General features: G+C 35.7%; 1 protein-coding gene across 4 annotated transcripts in view; it reads right to left on the minus strand.

Annotated features, from left to right (window-relative positions):
• Positions 1–1,438: 1,438 nt before the first annotated feature.
• The window catches only part of LOC134664282 (uncharacterized), a 49,936-nt gene continuing 29,170 nt past the window's right edge, over positions 1,439–22,204 (minus strand). Inside the window, exons 4-7 of one of the 4 annotated variants that reach the window (XM_063520837.1) lie at positions 21,611–21,839; positions 18,153–18,320; positions 4,664–5,456; positions 1,439–3,309 (exon numbers count right to left, since the gene is read on the minus strand). In XM_063520837.1, coding sequence (XP_063376907.1) covers positions 4,690–5,456; positions 18,153–18,320; positions 21,611–21,839 — 1,164 coding nt within the window. In that variant the 3' untranslated portion in view covers positions 1,439–3,309; positions 4,664–4,689. Of the gene's footprint in view, positions 3,310–4,663; positions 5,457–6,162; positions 6,220–11,574; positions 11,690–18,152; positions 18,321–21,610; positions 21,840–22,204 lie in introns of all 4 variants that reach the window. The other 3 variants (XM_063520838.1, XM_063520840.1, XM_063520841.1) reach the window with 3 other exon arrangements.

Consider the following 22,204-nt stretch of genomic DNA (forward strand, 5'->3'; position numbering starts at 1 on the left):
GTTTAAGATCTAACCTGTCAAATTTGACATTTGCGCGATTCTGGAGATACTCTTGAACGATTTCCACAGGATATGACTTAGAGATCTAATTCACATTTAATAGATATCTTACTCTATCTAACGTAAAAGTGACATTGGTTGCCCGAATTGCGCTGCAAAAGAGAACTAGTTGATATCTAAACTATAACGTATCTAGAATGGATCTAGTACGTGTCGAATACGGCAGTCTATGTACGTTACAATGTACATAATCGTGCAATCTAATTTGAACCTTTCATGAACCAAATGAAGTAGAACTACTTTTATTTCATTGCTTTTTAAAACAAACGATATTCGTTCCAATTTACTTATAAATAAGGTTCAAATTAAAAATATGAAAACTTTATATGCTATGTCTTACTCTATCTATTGCTGATTGTACTTCCTCTCCTTTGCAAGTTTATAAAGTACTCTTTGATGGCTCCTTTACACGATGGGCCAACGCCGGCCACTCCGAGGGACGCATTTATGCGTTAGAGGGAGCAAGTGATATTTCTATCTCTTTCTGCCGCATGGCTGCATCCGTTGGAGTGACTGGCGTTGGCCCATCGTGTAGAGGAGCCATGAGACCTTTCTGATGAGCCTAAACTCGATGTGCTTATATTTTTCCACCAAGATTCATTAGCTAACTTCTGATTGCATCTTCATTCATCAGAGCAGATCCATGTTAATATACCTAATTAGCAATGTCAATTAAATAAGGGAAGGAAATACGCTAAAGTTCAATTGGATCAGACAATTGGGAGTGGCTCATATTTAAACCGGACCATCGGCTTTATTTCTTAGCTAAAGTCTAGTGACACTGCCTATGAAAGTGTCCCTACTAGGCCAGACACGTCGTCAAATTCAATCAGATATTAATTTTTGAAATAAAGTACATTGTTAACCAAGGGATGAAAGGCACTCATTTCTGTTGAAGTAGTTTCATTACCAATACGAGGAAAGTTAAATCCATGTTTTTTTATAAAAACATGACTTAGTATAATTTTTATAGTATTTTGAGGGTACTTTTAACTAACAATTTAGGCAAATAAATCGCTGTTTATGAAATGGGGAGTCAAATATCACAATGGAAATTGTATAACAAATCCATTTGTACCCAAATTTCAATTGCTTATCGTAAAAAAAAATGGTACTTGGTACCAAAACTGCTCTAGTGCAAAAACGTATCATTTTCTGCACTCCTTTTATAACAACAATAACCCTCTTTCAGAGCATGAGAAATGAAAAATACTTTCTTTAGTTTCTTTAACAGTAGCTACGATTTGATTTTGATTGCATTTACCCAGCCCACCATCAGGAGTGAGACACAACATAGGCTATTAAAATAATTATATGTTTATGTTTAATTGTATTACAAAAGCAATAATATATAAAAATAAAATAAAACACAGTTCGATTACCCTTAATATTTATTTATCAAATACTCAATACCTACAAAGATATAAATACAAAATTAATTGAGCATTATGTTATGTACACCCTCGCTAGTAAATTCGTTCTATGTTAACTACACCGATTATTTACAACATATGAGTTTAAATAAATAAGCTTAGGACAATGTTTAACATCAGATATAAAAAGGCTACAAGTGTTAACTTAGGTTTTTCGAAAAATATTTGTACAATACAAACCCATTTCATTTTGTGTCATTATTTCATATTAAAAAAGTGAACAAAATCGATAGGTAGTTATAAAAATCTCTTAAATATGTTCACAAAACTCTAGTGATTATTAACAAATTTAGTTTCGTTACAAACTTTAACCCTCGAGTTTGGTCAACAAAACGTCATTTTGAGTTGTTATCTCTACGACCTAAAATGTTTTGGTACTCTGACATGCTTTAATTATAATTATAGGAAATAATATTTTTTCTGCTTTGCATAAAATAAGAAGGTGCTATTGATAAATTATTATTATAACGAAATAATATATTGTATAAAACAACAAAAAATAAAATTATAGTTTTTTGCTGGGGCATTCCTCGAAAAGATTTTAGTTAAATTTAAAACTAAATAAAATTATTAAACTTCATGCCGATAGACGTCTAAGTTTTATAAGAAGTGTTAAAAAAAAGTGTCATGGACCCGACACTTTTCTGGAATGCCCCGTTGCTACGGAAACTCGGCATAATAACATTTGGTCTTTCAGCAAAATATCACGTTTTGTTTGCCAAACACTATCTTGCTTTACCAATGTTACATTTCTGAAATTTGGGAAACCAATGATACTATAACTTTGGTATTGAGCCATTTCTGATCATACAACTCAAAAAAATCAATCATTGCGTACATACAAACACATACACACGAGTAAGAATTTTGTTCGAATATTAATTTAGTTATATATTACATAAATAGCGACTTATTTACTTAATAATACACGATTTTAAACAGGTGCGGATAAACTAAAGTTAGCTTCTGAAACGTCTACGCAAGCTACTGCTTTTTTTCATGTACCAAAATCTATTCACGTGGTCCAGTCGAGATCTCTGTGAGATTCTTATAAAAGCTATATAATCTCTTGAATATTCATTTGCCGTAGGAAACTTTCTCGCCACATTGAAAAACTTAGGAAATTTCTCATATTTTTGCAAGGATATCGAAAATTAAATTTCCAAAATTGGAAACTGTTTGTGTGAATTTATTTTAAAATTTACGAGAAGTTTTCCAAGTTCTTGGAAACTTTCACAACTTGCTCATTTGTGTAAGGAAGACATTTCGGTCAATAATATTTTAGTTCATACTTTGCGTAAACTCCTACGTTTAGATTACAAGCAAAGTATCAAGAGTGTGTACTGTTTTATAGCACCTATTGAGCGTCATTACAATTTTTTACATTCTGTTTTACGAATTTTGGCTGTTCAAAACACGAACTTACCGTCGGGTGACAAGCAAAAGTCACCAACTAACACCATTGAAATGATTAGACAAGAAACCGTGTTACAAGTGTAATAAAGTGCATTGTTACTTTAATTTTTTGATAGTACTTAGCGACTTTTGCTTGTCACCCGACGTTATTATCTCGAAATCCGTAAGTTGAATGTAAGGATTAGTGCTTAAGCATACTAAACATATTATTAAAGTATGTATTTAGTGTGTAGTTCGTGTGTACGAAGGTACATAAAGTGCACATTTTAATATAAATGCCCAGACTTGCGTAGACCGGCAGGGCCCTATTAACTATTTATCACTGGCGACCAATGTTACTGGTGGTAGTAGTAATGCTGCAGCTCTTCGCCTCCTAACACCGCACCTTGCTCAGGAACATCTGAAAGGCATAAGATTATTGTAAGATTGGTGTATTGCATTGAAGAAAAATCAAAAGTTAAGGCGCCCACAGATTACCAGTTCGCTGGACGATATCAGCCTGTCAGTTGTTCGAAACTCGGAATTGTTACCTTTTGCGTTTAACTGAGAGGCTGATATAGTCCGGCGAATTGGTACTTAATCTGTGGGCCCCTTTAGGGATGGAAGGAGGTTAGAGTTAATTAGGGACATTATAATGCAGTACATTAAGGTCGACAGGGCGATTAGCGTCCATGGAGTAAATGCGTCTCTTCTAGAATTTTATGAAATTTCACGTTGGCATATTTAACCCACCTTTCTGCCTAAAGGATGACTCACCTAGAAAGGTACAGCGTCAGACATTTTTTAAAGAACACGAAGTGGACGCCTCGACCCGGACCCGGTCCGTTCTAGCGTGAGTTATCCTTAAATGTTACTAAAGGTATGTACATTTAAATTTGTAATTACCATATAGGTACTTGTAATTTTAGAGAAAAAGCAGGTCATACATTTTTGTCAAAGTTCACTACTTTCTAAATACCAGAAGTCATTAATAGATATTAGGTACTCACACTAAGATTATCTATAATAAAACAAAGTATAGATAGTATTAAATATGTGTATCTAACTACTTCTAACTACAACTACATACAATAGAGTGTGTTAGTGATGTGCATGTGTGTGTTAAGTCAGTCGGATCATCTACAAAAGTCAAGAACCGTCACTATTCTGTAACTCTCAATATGGTTTTGTAAAACACATTTGAAATTACTTTGATCAATGATTCTTGTAAAGTTTAAGCGGTGACAACACCATTACGTTCCTTGTGTATCTAATTGGTTTTGGGATTGTCAGCTGTCACTGCTCTTAGCGTCTATACAGTAACCATAGATGAAAGTGGATAAGGGCAATACGGCTAAGTGCTCATTTAGACGATGCGCATGCGAGTTTCATTATATTGCGGATTTTGGTTGATCAGTTGAATTGGACGTAACCAACAGTCCGCAATGTAACTAAAATCGCATGCGAGTTCACGCACCGTGGAAATGGGCCTTAAGTGTGGCTGCGGGGTAGGTAAACAAGTACTTATGGCTGACCTTCAGATTGGGGCCTGCTTAGTGTTTACACATTGTTTAGTATTTATTGCGAGTTCATACATTTGCACTAAACGCAGGTAGTAAATGTATGCACTCGCAACTCGGAATAGACCCCAAAGGTGATGGCCAGCCACATTTATCCCTCAGCCACAACTATCCGTATCGACCTTACCTTAATGCGTTTAGTTTAGTTTCAAGTATCAACAAGGTCAGTCAGTTATAGTCGTTAGTCGGACGTACCTCAGTCAGTCTTGTCGGTCAGTCGATCAAACTACGATTATTCTGTTCCCTCGTAGGAAATACTTCACATCCTTCTTTCTCCTATCCGTCTGGTTTTCTGTCGATGTCTTTGGTTTCTCTGTCGTTGTTGTCGTTGTTGTTGTCGTGGTCGTGGTCGTTGTCGTCGTTGGGGACTCAGAAGGGAGGAGGTCAGCGGATAAAACCCCTATTTCATTGTCGGTTACTACAGGAGTTGGGATTAGAGGAATCTCGCCTTTGACAAGCATGTCCCTGTATACGTCCATTGGAGTTATTTTCGGATGTTCTTCCGAAGATCTTTGAATATTGTCATTCATAAGAGCAGCAATCTTTTTCAAATTATGACTTATCTTTTGTATTTTTTCATCAGTCAAGCCTGTTTTGTGAAAGACTGGGACCGGTCGAGGTACTACACCCTTTTTGTTGGAGGCTTTATCGAAAGGCGGGTATGGGTTGCGAGGGTCATAGTCCGGGTGAGCTTCGACCATGGCCGGTTCTCCGTAGGAGTTGACGGCGCCCCAGGTCATTGGTTTGAAGGCGGGAACTGGTGGGGGTGGGGGTTGATAGGTATCTGCTTCTGGTTCAGGGGATTGGAAAGAGGGTGTGACTGAGGAGAAGACATTTTTGATGGCGCTGAAGGCGGTGTGGAGGATGGAGGGGGGTGGTTCGAGGGGGGTGTGGCCGGTGTGTGTGTGCTGGGCCTCGCTGGTGCCGCCATCTTCCAGCGGCGTGAGAATGACGAGTCCGGCGTGAACTCCGTTCAGTTTACCTCGCCCTGTCTCGGAGAATCAGTTCAAATCAGTCATAAAGTTATTTCATATAAAAACTTATAAATATGGGCATTTGGGTAAGTATTAGGGGACATTTAAATCTAGTTTCCTTAGGCCACTTACTTTCGCGTTCGTGGATTAGTCAGCTAACTCGGAGTTAACCGTTTAAACAGGGTTAAACTATACTGTAAGTATAAATGGTTAACTCCGAATGCGTTGGCTAACTCTGGAACGCGTAAGTGGCCCTTAGATAATTTTCAATCAGAATTACGCAGATTTTTGTAATTTATCAGTACCTTAATTTAAATATCTTATCTTCTTTACAATTATATGGACAGTTCAGTCCTAATATTAAATTGACGCCGTATGCTTTTGTTTAGCAATAGTGTCAGGTGGGGTAAATATAAAACACGGGTAAAAATAAGACTACATTTTGACCCTCAAAAACTTATAATCTTCCTCTCATTCCTGTTCGATTTAAGAGGAAATCTTCATACAAAGCTTCTTTTTAAATGAAATAGAAATGAAATAAGTAGAATAAGTTTTTGAGGGATAAAAACTTAGTCTTATTTTTACCTGTGTTTTATATTTACCTAACCCTATTTAGGTAGACCAGTCACAGTTCTGTCATTGACGTAAGATAGTAAAAGTCTGTCATCTCGTCTTTCAAACTCCATCAATCTTTGTCTTGTGCGTGTATGAAAGAGATACCTAGTCTGCGAAAGTGAACAGGAATGACTTGGTGTATCGATGCGTCTCCTAGAATACCTAAAAATAGATAAATTAGTAAATAGATACCTGAAAATGTATTATCAACTTATTTTTTAAGATGTCTTTCAAATATAGGCAATTATGTAGGTAGAGTACGAAATGAATTATTTGTGCATGGTTTTAAATATTTTAACGATTAACTATTCATAATACATAATATATAAGTCAGTCTTAAATAAGGACCTAACCTACCTAATTAAATAATCTTGAAAATTTCCGAGATTAAGTAACTATAGGTACTTCAGGATATAAATATCATTATTAAAAGCACTATTTATGTATTCTATGTGCAAAAACAAAAAAATACGATATTTGATTTGATATAAGTAGATGATACCCTATTTTGTTAAAGGATACTCCACGATTAGCGGTTGTTTTATTTTATTAAGTTTTTATGAATGACAATAGATGGCGCTACCTGACAGCATTAAATAGATCGTGATGCTAGCCAAGTCGGCCAAAGTAGCCAAATATATCAGAACACATCCTTATTTCTATAATAACAAAGGTGTTACGATATATTCGGCCAAGTTAGCCGTCACAATTATTATAATCGTAATATAAGATACACTAGCGTCCTCGGCACCATGCCAAAGGGGCCCAATTACTTAGATATATTTTAATTTTATCTTATTTTATTTAGTATTAGTTTTTAGTTTTAATTTAGTTTTATTTTATAGATAAGTTAGTTTATTTTCATTTTTAATATTTGTATCTACACTGAGAGAAAAATCATCACCAGGAATTAAAAAACAGTTCTGTACTGGGGGAAAAAATGAAGTTTTAGCAATAATTATGGACGTTTCACTATTTCTGTAAAGTTTATTTATTTCTACAAACAGCTCAGTAATCCCAAATATAATTTCAACAAACAGATAATAGAAATTGCAAGAACTAATAGAAATTGCAAAAGTCAATTTGTTCCTATTAGTTAACTCTCCTTGTCCCCGGATTAAGTTTATTTTTGTAATTCTAAGTGTATTTTTGTTGTACTTTTCTCTCAGTGTACCTTATCAATAAACATTCATTTATTAAAAAAACCGGGCAAGTGCGAGTCGGACTCGCGCACGAAGGGTTCCGTACCATAAGGCAAAAAAAAACGAAAAAAAAAAGCAAAAAAAAAAAACGGTCGCCCATCCAAGTACTGACCACTCCCGACGTTGCTTAACTTTGGTCAAAAATCACGTTTGTTGTATGGGAGCCCCATTTAAATCTTTATTTTATTCTGTTTTTAGTATTTGTTGTTATAGCGGCAACAGAAATACATCATCTGTGAAAATTTCAACTGTCTAGCTATCACGGTTCGTGAGATACAGCCTGGTGACAGACGGACGGACGGACGGACGGACGGACGGACGGACGGACGGACGGACGGACGGACGGACGGACGGACGGACGGACGGACGGACGGACAGCGAAGTCTTAGTAATAGGGTCCCGTTTTACCCTTTGGGTACGGAACCCTAAAAAAGATACACTAGCTAGTACGAGTAAGTAGATTAGAACATCCAACTGACCCACATTGTATTATCTCGGACAAATGATATAACTGTACGCTCCAGTAGGTTCGCGATGATTCATATTATATCATCGATTCCACCTTTCACAAGTTAAGGTTCTCTTTCACCGTTTGAGATGAAGATACAGTGCTTGAGCGATCGCGGACGAGGAAGCGGAAGCGTTTTTGATTCGGAATTATTTTAGGTTGCTACATACAGCTAGAGGCTAAGCTAATTCTGGGCCGTGTTTGATAGCACAGAGTGCGCAAGTGTTACTTTAAATGTGATAATTTCATAGAAAATTTGTTATTTGCAGATTCAGTTTGATTTAAAATTACTGGAATAAAGTCAAATCAATGTTTTATAACATGTGACGAATGCTTTTATAATACATCTTAACTCAGTAACATATTTGACTTATGAATTCCACATAACATTGTAGATTTTTCAATTAAAAATAATATATTACTTATATATATTTTTAAACAATATATTTGTCATTTTAAGAGATATTACTTTCTGACATCAATTAATATGAGATAATATTATACCGATATATTTTCAGCGCGGTCTTTATGTAATTATGCAACCGTGATTTAACTTACAAGCTGCACAAGCAAGTTGCAAGTTGGTTTGCTGCTGCTGATTTAGCTTATGCTGAGATGGGGCCATTTCGTGACTTTCGCCACTTTATTTTTCACCATGTTTTTTCCATGTAAGTATGTCTATTGTCTGTGTGTTTACGAATGAAAAGCTATTCTATTTTATTTAATCGAGTGACAATATGATTGCAATAAATAACATTTAATCCGCTATCGCTTATCGCTGCGGATGAGCCCTTAAACAAGTATCGGCAGAAAGCATTGTGTAATGTGTCAGTAGCAAGAACACTTCCTACATAAACACAATTTACGCGTTCTCTCTAAATATGAGCAAACAAGTTTAGAAGCTTTCACAGAACTATCGATTGTTATCATGCAATCGATAGATTTTATCGATAATAGTTATGATAGTAATCGAGCAGCGTATATTACTACGTTTACAGCTATCACTAGTCAAAAAAGGACCTCTATTTTTTTTCTCTAATTTCATAGAAGTTTGACGTTTAAAATGACACTTGCACTGCGTGGGCTATCAAAATCGCTGCAGACTTTTTACGGTCTAACTCTACCCACCGTAGAAGAAATATTTTGTACAGTCGACGTCAAAGATATGTATACACTTTGCACCTTAATCCTTTGTACTTAATAAGGCGAAAAGTGTAAACATATCTTTGACGTCGACTGTGCTTATTTATTTTGTACAAACTTTTTAGTGACAGAGTGTGGCGGTGCTATCATAAATGCCAAATTCCTATGAACATAAATATGACGTTTATGACACTCGACAAAATCACTACGATTGTTGTGCTTATAAGGCGAATTGTCCCTAACTTTACAGCCGGTTACAACTTACCCAAGTGGAAATACCAAGTAAACTGCAAATACATAATCTAGTTTGTGCCATTACATAATTTAAATAATCATATAATTTAATAAAACAACGATGCGTTTTGCGGTCGCCAATTTCGGTCGCCGCCATTAAAGAGGTAGTTAAATAAATAGATCGCAAATTACTGTGTCTGTTGGCCCGTCTAGACTATTCGTCACGCCATGCGAATAAGGAATAAAAAATGTTTATCTTCATAACGGCGATTAACTTCTGATGATATTCATTTTATTACGTTATTAACGTTTTTCGTGCAGAAATATGATACTTAGTACAATACAATACAAGTGCGAAAAGTAGTGTCTCGCGTCGATTTAAAATACTCCCTTCAGTGTTTTAATTTATCGCCACTCGTTGCGAATTTCCATTCCGCAACTATTATATAACGTATAATAATTGCGAAATAAGAATAAGTCGCTTTAGATTTTCGGCATAGGCACGTATTGTGCTAATTACCACTACCGCACTAGGGCGGTAAAGAGCACTTTTCGTGCTTATGTCGAAAATGTTTCTTTAAACAAAAACGTCACTTTTGACTATTATACATCCGAACCATATCGTATCTAGAGCTAATTTTTGACGTATATTAAAGTTCGAATCAGGCCGTTTGTCAGTTTGCCTGTGTTGCCGAAATTGTGCTATATTTTATTGTTAAATTATTTATTAAAATATCTATTTGCTAATACGTGTTTTCATCATCATTACACCTCTAATAACTGTCTGATAAGCTGATGGAAACGATACCTAAAGAAGTTTGTGCATGAAAGATGTTAATGAGTACTAATTTCTCGGCACAGAATTTAGCTGTTTAATACTATATGATTAAGGCAAAGTTTCCTTCTTCCTGTCCACATGTGGAGCCACAGCCAGTCAGACCGGTGACATAATGTACTTTCACTTAACCTAATCACCGAGCCATTTTGGAATCTTTTTCTCTTCCAATAAAGTCCAATTTACAATACCGAGAGAAGCTAGACTTGTGTATGCACGTTAATTCTTCTATTAAGTTATTTATGATTATTGACGAATTAAAAATCGAAAGTTGTAAAACGAATGAAACTGTTTTAAGAAAAATCTAAAGCGTAATACTATAGTAAAACTAGGTCAAAACAATCGCAGACAATGTTATTCTGTACTTAATGATATATTTCCGGCCGCACATAGTTATAATGCTTAATTAAACTTAATTATGAGAGCTTCGTGATTATGACAATTGTGATGCCATCAAAACAAACATAATAACTACGAGTAGGTATATCTACATCTTATATAAGGCTTAGCAACTTTACCCAAGTTTGTTAACTGTTAAAATAAAAGTATGCTGATCGTTTAAACCAACCATTGGTACTATCATTTATTAAAGTATCCGCTAATTTTGAATCATTAAAACTCAAAAGTAACACGCTGAATTCATTTGTTTAATCATCAGTCGTAAAATAAAGTTTTCATGAGTTTGCTATTCAAAAATTAAATATTTCTAAGTTATTTCTTAGATGTTTCTAGTACAAAAACTAAACATTAAATCATTATTAAATAATTGCATAACCGTGTACCGGTTGATCCTTGTCAAAACAAGGATATAAAAAAGATTTTCTTCGTAATATTATTGCTTAGACTATTATTCGCGTATTGTTAACTAATATAATGTGTGCTCCTTTTCTGTATTCTCATTTCACTATGTAGTGCATAATAAAGAATATTATTATTAACATTGACATTATTTTATTTCTCATTATAAATATCACATGCAAAAACGATCGGAAAAGGCGTGAGACTAAACTTTTCCCGGCAACAATACATGCATTGTTAGACATTAAAGTTTCACACATAAACACGTTCAAGTAATCCAACATTAGTAACAAACGTTCATCCTATTTTGCAATCCCAAAATCCGCGCCATGTAACACACTTGCCAAACCCAAATTATTGGGTAAATTTTTGAAATTACCGATTCAGATACTCGCGACGTTTGAGTAATCGTCATGGATAAATATCTGTTTCCGTTTGAAAGGGAAAGCAGACATTTATGTAAATGTGTGCTTAGAAGTAGGAAGGTCGTCGAAGAAGCAAAAACTAGAACATGTTAGTGAAATCAATAATAAATACACGATCAAAACACGTCACTAATGAAGAGGAAAACGAAGCGAGAGCTAATTACAATAACAACATATTTGTTAAGGTAAAATACAGAGCAAAGAGGACGATAACTAAAATCTAAGTACAAATACTAGAAGCTACAAGGATAGTAGAAATGTTGTCAAGTAATGAAGAGAAGAACGCAAAACTACAATTAAATCCCACTACAAGAAACACAAACAATCTTTAAGAACAACAAATGTACCAACATCTGATCGATGTCGTCTTACCAAAGTGCGTCAACTAAATCATAGTATCGTTCGTATAACTCCGGAGGAGGGTACGGTGGCGGTGGAGAGTCAGAGACCACCGAGTTGTCTACCACTGAGGACATCACTATCAGCTCTGAAATAAAATAGCCAATGGGATGAATTTTAATAGCAAACTACAGTTTTAATCATTTGTTTTTACCGAGCATTCCTTAAAATTCCTTCTTGTATTGGATGAAGCTTGTTTTTTTTAGATTGAGCCAAATATAAGGAGTACATTCTAGTCACAATAATTTGTAAGCTGACTGCAAAGTTTTCTGCAGTTTTACGCAAATGGCAATTAACGAAAAAAATATTCGGTAATATTATGGATTCTTAGTCATTTTACTTAGGTTAGGTTTGAAGTTGAAACAAAATACGCGTGATGTAAGTAGGTTACACTTTTCGAATTGAATAATTCATGAGTTATTTAAATTCTGCTGTGGCAGTGAAAATACGAATATTTTTGGTGTCATCGTCTACCAGTTATTCATTGTCTGAAATATTCATTAATTATTTATAATTTTACTTATTTTACTGTTCCTCGTACAATTTCCTTTTTCGGTTAAATAACGAGTCACCCATATGGTCAGGTCAAAGGTACCTAAGTTATGACTGTCATCATTATATAATATTTTTTTCCAATTACATAATACCAATGGCATTTATATTTTACCTTATGAACGTGTTCGCATTGTTCGTCATTTATATTATTCGTCGAAGTACCAAATATGGTATTAAACTTACCAAATGAGCAAATTAATATCGAAATTCCGGAATCTCGGACAAATTTTCCGATATTACAATTCCGGAATTGATACAACTGAATATCGAAAATTCCGGAATTGGAGTTAAGTACTTTTTTCAGGTTTTAATACGTTTATTATTGAAAATTGTTAAGAAACTACACTATACTGATGTTTTTTGTTGTTAATAAGTGCCTCTTAGTCATTCAGTGACCTATAGTATGGGTATATTTTACTTTTCGGTTTGATAAAGCAGTGGGACAATATGGGCTCATAAAAAAAAGCAAAGTGATTTACTTGCTTAGAATAGTCAGAATAGTCTCAATCCTACATGAGCGAATCTTCGATTTAGATAGAAGGTTTTCTCTATCAAGGATTTCGGATCCTGTAGAAGCATATAATATATGATATTCTGAATCATAATTAGGATCTAGGAAGGAAAAAGCCAAATTTCGACCTTCAACTTCTTAAACAACACCACTGCGTACTATGTTACGAAGAGTAGGCTGATTATAGAGCTGTTATATTTAACTATTTTATAAAATTATCCATTGAATGGTTTGCTAGCAACTAAATTTTCCCCGAATAAATACCGCGTATCATAGAATTGAATAAAAGTAATCATTTTAATAAGGTGGTAAAAAAGAGATGAAATTATCTGTAGTACTTCAAATTAAATTTCTTAAACAATATTAACTTTAATAAACGTAAAGTATCGGAATTTCACATTTTTTGTTGGATTTTACAAAAAAAATTAAGTAAAATACGATAACCCCTAATTCCGGAACCAGTTCCGGAATTCCGGAATTCGAATCTAATATCGAAAATCAGTTCCGGAATTGGAGACCATCCGATATTGCAAGCCCTAGTCAGCAAATTTACCAAATATGGTCTTAAATTAATTCGAATAAATATTTTCGTTTAGGTGTAACTTTTATAAAGCGCAGTTCATAAGCAAAATTTTTTAATAAATGGAAACAAGTAAACAACACAGAAAAAAACCATTGATATTAATCATAACCACGTAGTGAAGCTTTTGGACCACAGTTGTAGTTTTGGTCTATGGTTGGGTGGTTTTACGGCAGTAACAAATACTTTCAGAGTTTTACCAACTTCATTTCATGGTTATCTATCTAAGAGGTATAAAATTCTGAAGAAATATGTTATATTTGTGACCTAAAATACTAAAATATCAAAAGTTTAATTGATTTAATATCTATATTAATTACTTTAGCTATTCATAGTGATGTAACTTGAGGATTCACACGGAAGTTACGTTATAATGCGCGGTTCCTGTCTAGGTCAGTCTTGATTACTATTAGGAAATGTTTAGCTTCATGTTCCACTTTTTAGCTTTTATACTTGCCTTGGTTATTAAGCAATTATGCCAAATTATTTAAATTGCGATTGTAAATCTCATCGAGTTTTGTCGAAATGTTAAAATCATTTTTATTGAGCTCTGTGGAGGATATCGCTTTGATAAACATGTGTTAAGTAATATGTCAAAGTTTAAAGAGGTCACTTGTTATTGCACAAAATGCATGACTTAATAATTCACATTTCATTCAAATTGCTGTTTTTTACTTGGTGGCGCAAAAATATCGTTGACCAAGATTTTTTTCTACGAATATTTTTCTTACTTACGCGTTTTTACAAAAGTCATTTACTAATAATTAAAACGGTACCTAATCATTTAACTAAAACGTTACAAGACGTAATCTTCACGATATTCTCCATTAGCATGTAAACACAAAAGCAAAAATGCTTGTTAAAATTATGAGCAATATGCAACAGCAGTAATAATATTGATAACCATGGTATAATAATATACTCCGCCTGGTACTCTCTTCCCGTCTTTTCGTAGTCACGTGACTGACACAAGCTACGTCATCATGCGACAGCGCTATATGATAATATGCGATAGCGCTATATATAGCGACCATGTTTTTGTGACGTAGGCTTGTGTCACTCTGGGAAGAGAAGAGCATGTTTTATTAGACTACCTATTTGATAACTTATTTTTGGGCTAACCAGTAATACGACTTATGAATATCCTCCTAAGGGCCAAGCAGGACCTTGAGCTTACTGTAGGTAGGAACCTACAGTAAGTACCTCATCAGTTCGATGAAATTTAAATCCTATTCAATTGGAACAGAGTCGCTTTTGCTTTGTTTCGTTCAATTTTCCAACAACGCACAATCAACTGTATTTCCTACACTATAGGGTCAGATTTGAATGGCTTATTTTGTATTTTTCATTTGTACCTATAGATGGGCCTTGGGAGAATTGCAAGTGAATAACAAATTTTTGAATCCATTTTTTTGACAGCTGATATACACTACGAGTATATATTATACGTACGAGCAAAAAATTTAACTGTAGGCTGTAGTCCTCAAACTGACCAACATTTGTTCAGCAACTTATAAAACTAACTTGTACATATTAAGATTTTTAGCACACTTTAAAGTTTTCTATTCGTGTGCCTTCAAGGTGTTCACTATTGAAGTGCCTCGGAAAAACCAATTCGCAAATGACAGCCTATTAACTGGTCCACTCATTAAAGCCAGCGCACGTATCCGTATCGTTTTTTGTCATAGCCAATAATGTTTTACGCAACAGTTACATCTGTGTATGACTTCTTTCTGGTTTGTTACCTTGGGTTGCGTAATATAATGACGGATTACGTTCCTTTGGGATGTTATAGGAAATAGTTACTTGTTTTACGAGTACATGTGGACAAAGTTGTTGTTTAACCCCTCGATTGATACTCGTACTTGAGCAGGCGAAAGATTTCAAAATTCGAAAAGTGGAATCTTGCGGCAAGAGAGTTAAACAAATTATGCCACCACGCCAGGGAAATAAATTAATGGCTTAAAAAAAAAAAAAAAAATTATTATTATTATTAACTACTAAATTTATGTTTTTAATTTTATATTTAAAGAAATTAATTATATTTATTTATAGGGCTTGTTTTGATACCAGAAAACAATGCCATTCTAGTAAGATTACATAGCAATTACATTATATATATATATATATTTATTTATTGTGTGTGTGTGTGTGTGTGTGTGTGTGTGTGTGTGTGTGTGTGTGTGTGTGTGTGTGTGTGTGTGTGTGTATATGAGTATATTAATGTAGGATGCTTTCAATTTGATCATAATCTAATGACAGCAACCAAGACTTAAGTTTTCTCTTACACTCATATTTAGTTAGGGGATAGATATTTAGAGTTTTGTTAATTTTATTATATATAAAGATGCTCATAAAACCCTGTTGCCGTCTGGCAGTAGCCAGTCTGCATTTATATGGCACACATACATTTGTCATTGTTCGCTTACTTGTATTTTTATTTTGATCATAGGGGGTAAGCTTATGCTGTTTTAACGTTAACAGTAATAAATATAGTTGTCTGACAGATAGCAATTGACATTGTTTATATAATAGAGTCGTTGGATATCTATATGGTCTACATGTCATGACCTTCAACAGGGATCTCTGAGCTCTTTCTAATTTTATCATATGGGTTTTACAAGCGCCACCCCATACAACATTGCAATAACCAATGACTGGCTGCGCCAAAGCAACATACACAGTTTTTAATAAATCTAGTTCAGATACAGATCTTAATTTCTTAAAAATATAAACTAGTTTTCTTATTCGTGTTGAGGTTAGTTCTAAATGTGGCTGCCAACTCAGTCTATCATCAAAATACTCGTATTACCAATCAAATCCAAAGAAACGTTATTAAATATTTATCTTTCAAGATCAACATTTAAATGTCAATGCTACTAATAACCAACATGAGGTAATAACTCGAAATTAGCATCAACTTAGTCTGCTAATCTTGTGGACAAAATGCTACATACTTTCTCATCAGGTTTAGAAGAATAAATAGATCCTTTATGAGTCGGAGTGGTGAAAATATGTTTTAGCGTACTGGAGTACAGAAGTAAAGAGAAGAAATGTACAATCTGCTCAAGTGTCAATTACGACACAGGTTATTGTTTGTAATGATATTATATTGCTTATTTATTACCCTTCCTATTTAATACAGTATGTATTTGCACCTGTTTGTACAAAACGTGCTTTTTGTCTAACTGTCAAAACTTTTAAATGCCTAAAAATTATGGTTATCTATATGGTTGTCTGTATACAAAATATCTACCAAAAAACTTTGTACCTACTGTAGGTTTTTATATTAACACTTTTAGGTACATATCATTGCAGTATCATACATTTAACCATAGAGCAATAGTATTGTATACGATAGATGTATTTATTGTGTTTATATTTAGTAATGTAGCATTAATGTTATTACCACTTGGGCATAGGAGAAAATTTTGTAATGTTTAGTTCATTAAAATTTTACGATTTTACGTGATTCGACAAAAGGTTGACTATAATTACAGATAAGTCTATAATAATGTACTGCTATGTTAAAACTTCGGTATAATCCCTTGAATTATTTCGTTCTAATACACTGTTTGTATTGCGTGTACGTGTTTTGAAATTAATTACGAGGCCAGGGCCTACACAACGTGTTATCGTCTTTTTGAATTCAATTCAAATCGATATTTTTATTTCGAATAACACAAACCATTTTTCAATTTTCAATTATTAAGTTTAATTGGCAAATTAAGGTTTAAATAAGTGGTCGGTGACCAAATTTTTGAACCATTAAAGAAACCTAAATAAACCATTATGTACAGTCACCTGCACTAGTATGTTACTCTCCGAAGGCGGCAAAAATATGTGACACGCTCTTAGGACTCTACAAATAAGATCGTGTCAGATATTTTTGCAGCGTTCAAAGAGTAACATACTATTGCAGGTGACTGTACCAACCTATTAATGTGCAGGAATGTGACGAGTGACTAGAACTTATTTCGACTATTAACACTAGGTTAAGATTGTAATTATAATGTATACTAACTATTTAATGTACTATTCTATTCCAATAAAATAGGTACCTGTAATCAAAAACTCAAGTACCAGCAGTCTGTAGGTATACATAATAATATAATATTTTAATTGAGTTCAATGATTGAACTTCCGCACTTTCAAAGATGATATCATATTGACTTGTTATGGTACAATCACCTGCAATAATATATTACACAACAAAGGCCGCAAAAATATCTGATGCGATCTTATTTCTAGAGCCATAAAAGCGAGTCACATATTTTTGCGGCCTTCGAAGAGTAACATATTATGCAGGTGACTGTACCAATCTACCGGGGTTATGCTGTATTACACACATCTTCACGATTATGTTATTATTATTGCATAATAGTTTATACACTAACAGACCAATTAAAGTTTTAGTTATTTAATCTGTTCCCGACATGAAACTGTCAGAGTCAAAAGTGACATTTCTTCAACCAAAAACTTCACTTCGACACAGACAGATCAGTATTATATCGAATTGGCCTATACTCCACAGGTTAGGTAGCCAAGAAAGTGGTCTACCACTTTTCGACTCTATTATCTGATTGATAGAGTCGAAAAGTGGTAGACCACTTTCTTGGCTGACCGTAACTACTTCAAAAGCCGCAGGCGTGGAATAGTCGCACTTAACCGTATTATATACAGTTAATGATATCATAGTAACCTTTATTAATGATGCACTAATTCCAGAATCCAGCAGGTGGATTGAGAAATTCAAATTATGATATAAATAATCGAATTTCTGCTAGTGTAACAGAGCCTGTCTATTCTATCTAAGCTTGCACAGTAGTAAGTTCTGCGTCGATAACAGAGCCAAGTTTATCCTAATTTAAGACGAACTCAAACAAAGTAACCATGTTTACATACCGTCTAAATGCGAGGGGTATTTGTGCGAAGCGAAGCCTGTGGGCGCTGACGGCGCGCCGTAGTGCGCCGGCGCGGTCGGCGCCGAGTAATGCGCGGGGGCCGTCGGCGCGCCGTATGCGCTAGGCGGGTAGTCAACGTGCGCGGGCGGCGGGCCGTATACCGGCGGTGCTGGAAATTCAAACAGATCATATTTTTATGAATACGGGGTATGTTTTCAACCCATAGGGCCACTTGCACCATCCCACTAACCCGGGATTAACCGGTTAAATCTGGAGTTACCATGGTTACCAGGACAATTTGACACTAGGTTAATGGTTTGACCGGTTAACCCCGGGCTAGTGAGATGGTGCAAGTGGCTAGATGTTGATGGTGAAAGTCTCCCGAGCGTCGGTGTCTAGTTAACTCTATGCTGCCTGCTGCTCGATGCAACATAGGCGCAACTGCGCAAGGACGGTATCGTCTTGGGTCGTCCCATGAGTTTTTCGTCAAGTTCCTAAATTAGTCCTATTCTGCTTTCGTCACTCATTTTACATTGAAAGCCACCGACGATTGTGAAGAATGTAGAATGGGAATGGGACGACCCATGACGATACCGCCATTTTCCATAGCGCTGACTAGACGCCGACGCTCGAAAGACGCTAGTAGGGGGGATAGCCCTTCCTCAAATATTCTGACGTGAGTATATAAATGTTTGGGGCATGGCACACTGCGTCCGATTTGCACGGTCTCGTTGAAGTTTTAGGGAAAACTTCCGAAATATATTTCAGTTAAAATAACATTGAATTTAAATATGAAAGAAGAAACGCATGATTTAACAATAAGAGTCATAATAATTAACTACAAACATAATTAACCAGCAGGAAAACATTTACCGTTACTATGTGAGATAAATGTATTAATTAAATGTATACATTTAGCAACCATTTTGATTTACAAATAAGGACATTTATGGTTTTCCTATATGCTTACTGATATCGAAAAATTTACTCACACTTATAGACGGGTCTATGGTGAATTTATTTTATTACCTTTAGGTATTTACCGACGTTTCGACACAGGTTTCTATGGTCGTGGTTGCGGTTAATAATATGTGTTCACAACGCGAAAAGAAAGTTTTACATATTATATCGAAAAAATATCTGTAAAATTATAAAATAAATATATCTTTATGTTAATTAAGTACTAATTCATGCTAAATTATTTTAATGGGCGTCCTAAACGAATTACACTTAATCATAAAATGATTACAAACCATAAACCCTTTCACTGCATCTTACGTGACATCGCAGGAAACTTTTGCAACGAACTTTCTCACTAACGAGTACAGTCAGCAACAAAAAAAGATCAGACTATACGGCCTGGCCACGACATTGGTCTAAGGCGATCGGCGGGGCGGCGGGCGGGGCGGAAAACGCGAGCGACCGCCAGGCATGCCACGTACTTTCAGTAGCGGCGGCAGCGACTAGGAGCGGCTGGGACGTAGACGTATTTAAAATCATGTTTTTTTTTTCAAAAGTGCCTAGAATATATTTCATTGTTTGTCAATGGGTGCATGGGCTAAATACAGGACGACAAATTCATTTACATCTAGTTAAGTATTTTATATATTGTATATATAAAGCTTCCAAAAAACGAGTACTTACACAAGAATAAGTGTGGAGACGTCACAAGATACTTAAATACGCGAAAGTACATTAAAAATTTCAATAATAAACCCTTCCGTCTCCATGTCGCTTGAAAAAAAAACAAAATGTTTTGTTCCGCATCGCCCCGCTCGATCCGTCGCGCCGCCTAGGCCGGTCGCGCCGCTCTAAAGTCGTGGCATCGCCCGCGCTACCCGATACAAATGTTCGAGTCGCGCCTCTCCCCGCTCGCCGCCGCCGCCGGTCGCCCGGTGCACGCCGCGCGCGTTGCCGCTCGGCGACAAGGCTCGTGGCATGCATTATGCGTCGCCGGGTTATTGTTTTTGCGACTTACCGCCGCCGCCGATCGCCTTAGACCAATGTCGTGGCCAGGCCGTTTTACGTGTTAAAAGCGTGTATTCTCATTTGTCTTTTGTCACGTGACCGCCGCCATACATGTGGCGGGGGCAGACGGGAATGATTTATATGAATGCATCTATTCCCATCAGTGCCCGGGGACAAAAAAAATATACCGTCAAAAGTATTTACCATTCTGTAACAGCTTAACAATAATAGATATGTATGTTGGACAACTCGGCTGTATTAGATACTTTCCAGATCAAGTCCGTTCTACCCCGGACAATCAATGCATACGTCGCATGATGGCGCGCTTCACGATGCTAAGAACAGGCACAGGGCTATAACCGCGAAAGTCGAAGTTCGCAAATTGCAGGGATTTTTCTCTGTCACTCTAATTACTCCTTCATTGGAGTAAAAGAGAAAGATCCCCGCAATTAGCGAATGTCGGTTTTCGCGGTAGCCGCTCAGATCGCGGGACACCGTCAAAGAGAAGCTGATTCCACGGGGATTTCACGACCCTCAGCGTGGAGGAGGTGATACTTTTTATCGTGAACTGTAGAAATATATCTCTAGTATCTCTGCCTATTTGTTTAAGTATTCTAGAGTGGGAGATAGGAACTTTTGGCCCTTTGTTTCATACTACTAATGATGCTGACTGTACATACGGATCTAACAACATACCCGTAACTCTGCGAGATTATTTTCACGACAATTAAAACCCAGAGGCCGATTCTGACTAAGCCATTTGTTACAGTTTTGATCTTGTTATGATACGACCGTGACATGACTCACAGTCTTAAATCAATTAGTAACTGGAGATGTCATCGCTGTCATTCTCTTTACGAAACAGTCTGCCGATTTTTGCAGGGGAGGGGACGTCAATTCTATTTCTACATGATTTGTACGTAACGTACAAAGAGCCATGTCAGTCCATACAAAAGTTTGCACTATTGTGCAAGTTTTTCGCCAAAGGAGTAAGCTCTTAAAGGCGACTCCGGTTATCAAATGCTCTAAGCTAACAGTAGATTTCACTTGAATCTATAAGTGCAAGCGAGATGCGTAATGACAGTTCCCAAGTAAATTTCGCACGACTCATTAGTATGAGCGACGTCTAAATTTTATAACAAGATCCAAACCTTAAATATATATATATATATAAAAAGCATCAATTCTAATTGATGCTTGTTATATATATATATATACATATATATTTTAATTGTTCTTGTGGAATATCTTACTTGCTGAATGTTACTGTTTAACCAACTTCTAAATTCAAAATACTTAATAATTGTACTTTTTTTCGGAGCAAAGGAATTTTGTATTAGCTATAAGTGGAAACTGTTTTGGCTTATGTTTTAACTATATCTTTTACCTTATTGTATTATTATGTGCTGTATGTTTCCCAAGTAAATAAATAAATAAATAAATAAATTAACTAGATGAATCAGTTCCGGCCAATTATTGTAAAACACTTACATGGCTTCTTATGGCTTAAAGCGGCTGACGACACGATTTTCTTGCCAAAGTTGCTGACAGCTTCACCCTTGACCGATATGACCTTGCCCAAGGTCGATGCCAGCGCGCCGCCGCCCTTGATCAGCTGACCCTTCAAGATGGTCACCCCTCCGGTGATGGCCTTCACTGCTTGTAGTAGAGTGTAGAGGATGGACTTCTTGAGACCCCAGAAGTCGACTTTGCTTTCTTGCTGCGGATATATGTGTTGGTTTAAAATCTATTGAAGTTTAAAAATATTCGTGACTGGTGAATATGTAATTTAATTATTTTGTATTCATTGTATGGTTTTCTGTATTGAGATGTGCAAGTTTAGTGGCCCTAACCGCCACTTGCAGCATCCCACTAACCTGGGGTTAACTGGTTACCATGGTCACCAGTACAATTTGACACTAGGTTAACGGTTTAACCGGTTAAACCCGGGTTAGTGGGATAGTGCAAGTGTCGCTTAGAGTATTGGTATTGTATTTTTATGGTATGGTATTACATAAAGGAGACTGCGGGACCAGTCTGGAAAAGGGTGACCAACAACCGCTCAAAATGGAGAGAGATTGGAGA

This window comes from Cydia fagiglandana, chromosome 5 (assembly GCF_963556715.1).
Source record: "Cydia fagiglandana chromosome 5, ilCydFagi1.1, whole genome shotgun sequence".
NCBI lineage: Eukaryota > Metazoa > Arthropoda > Insecta > Lepidoptera > Tortricidae > Cydia > Cydia fagiglandana.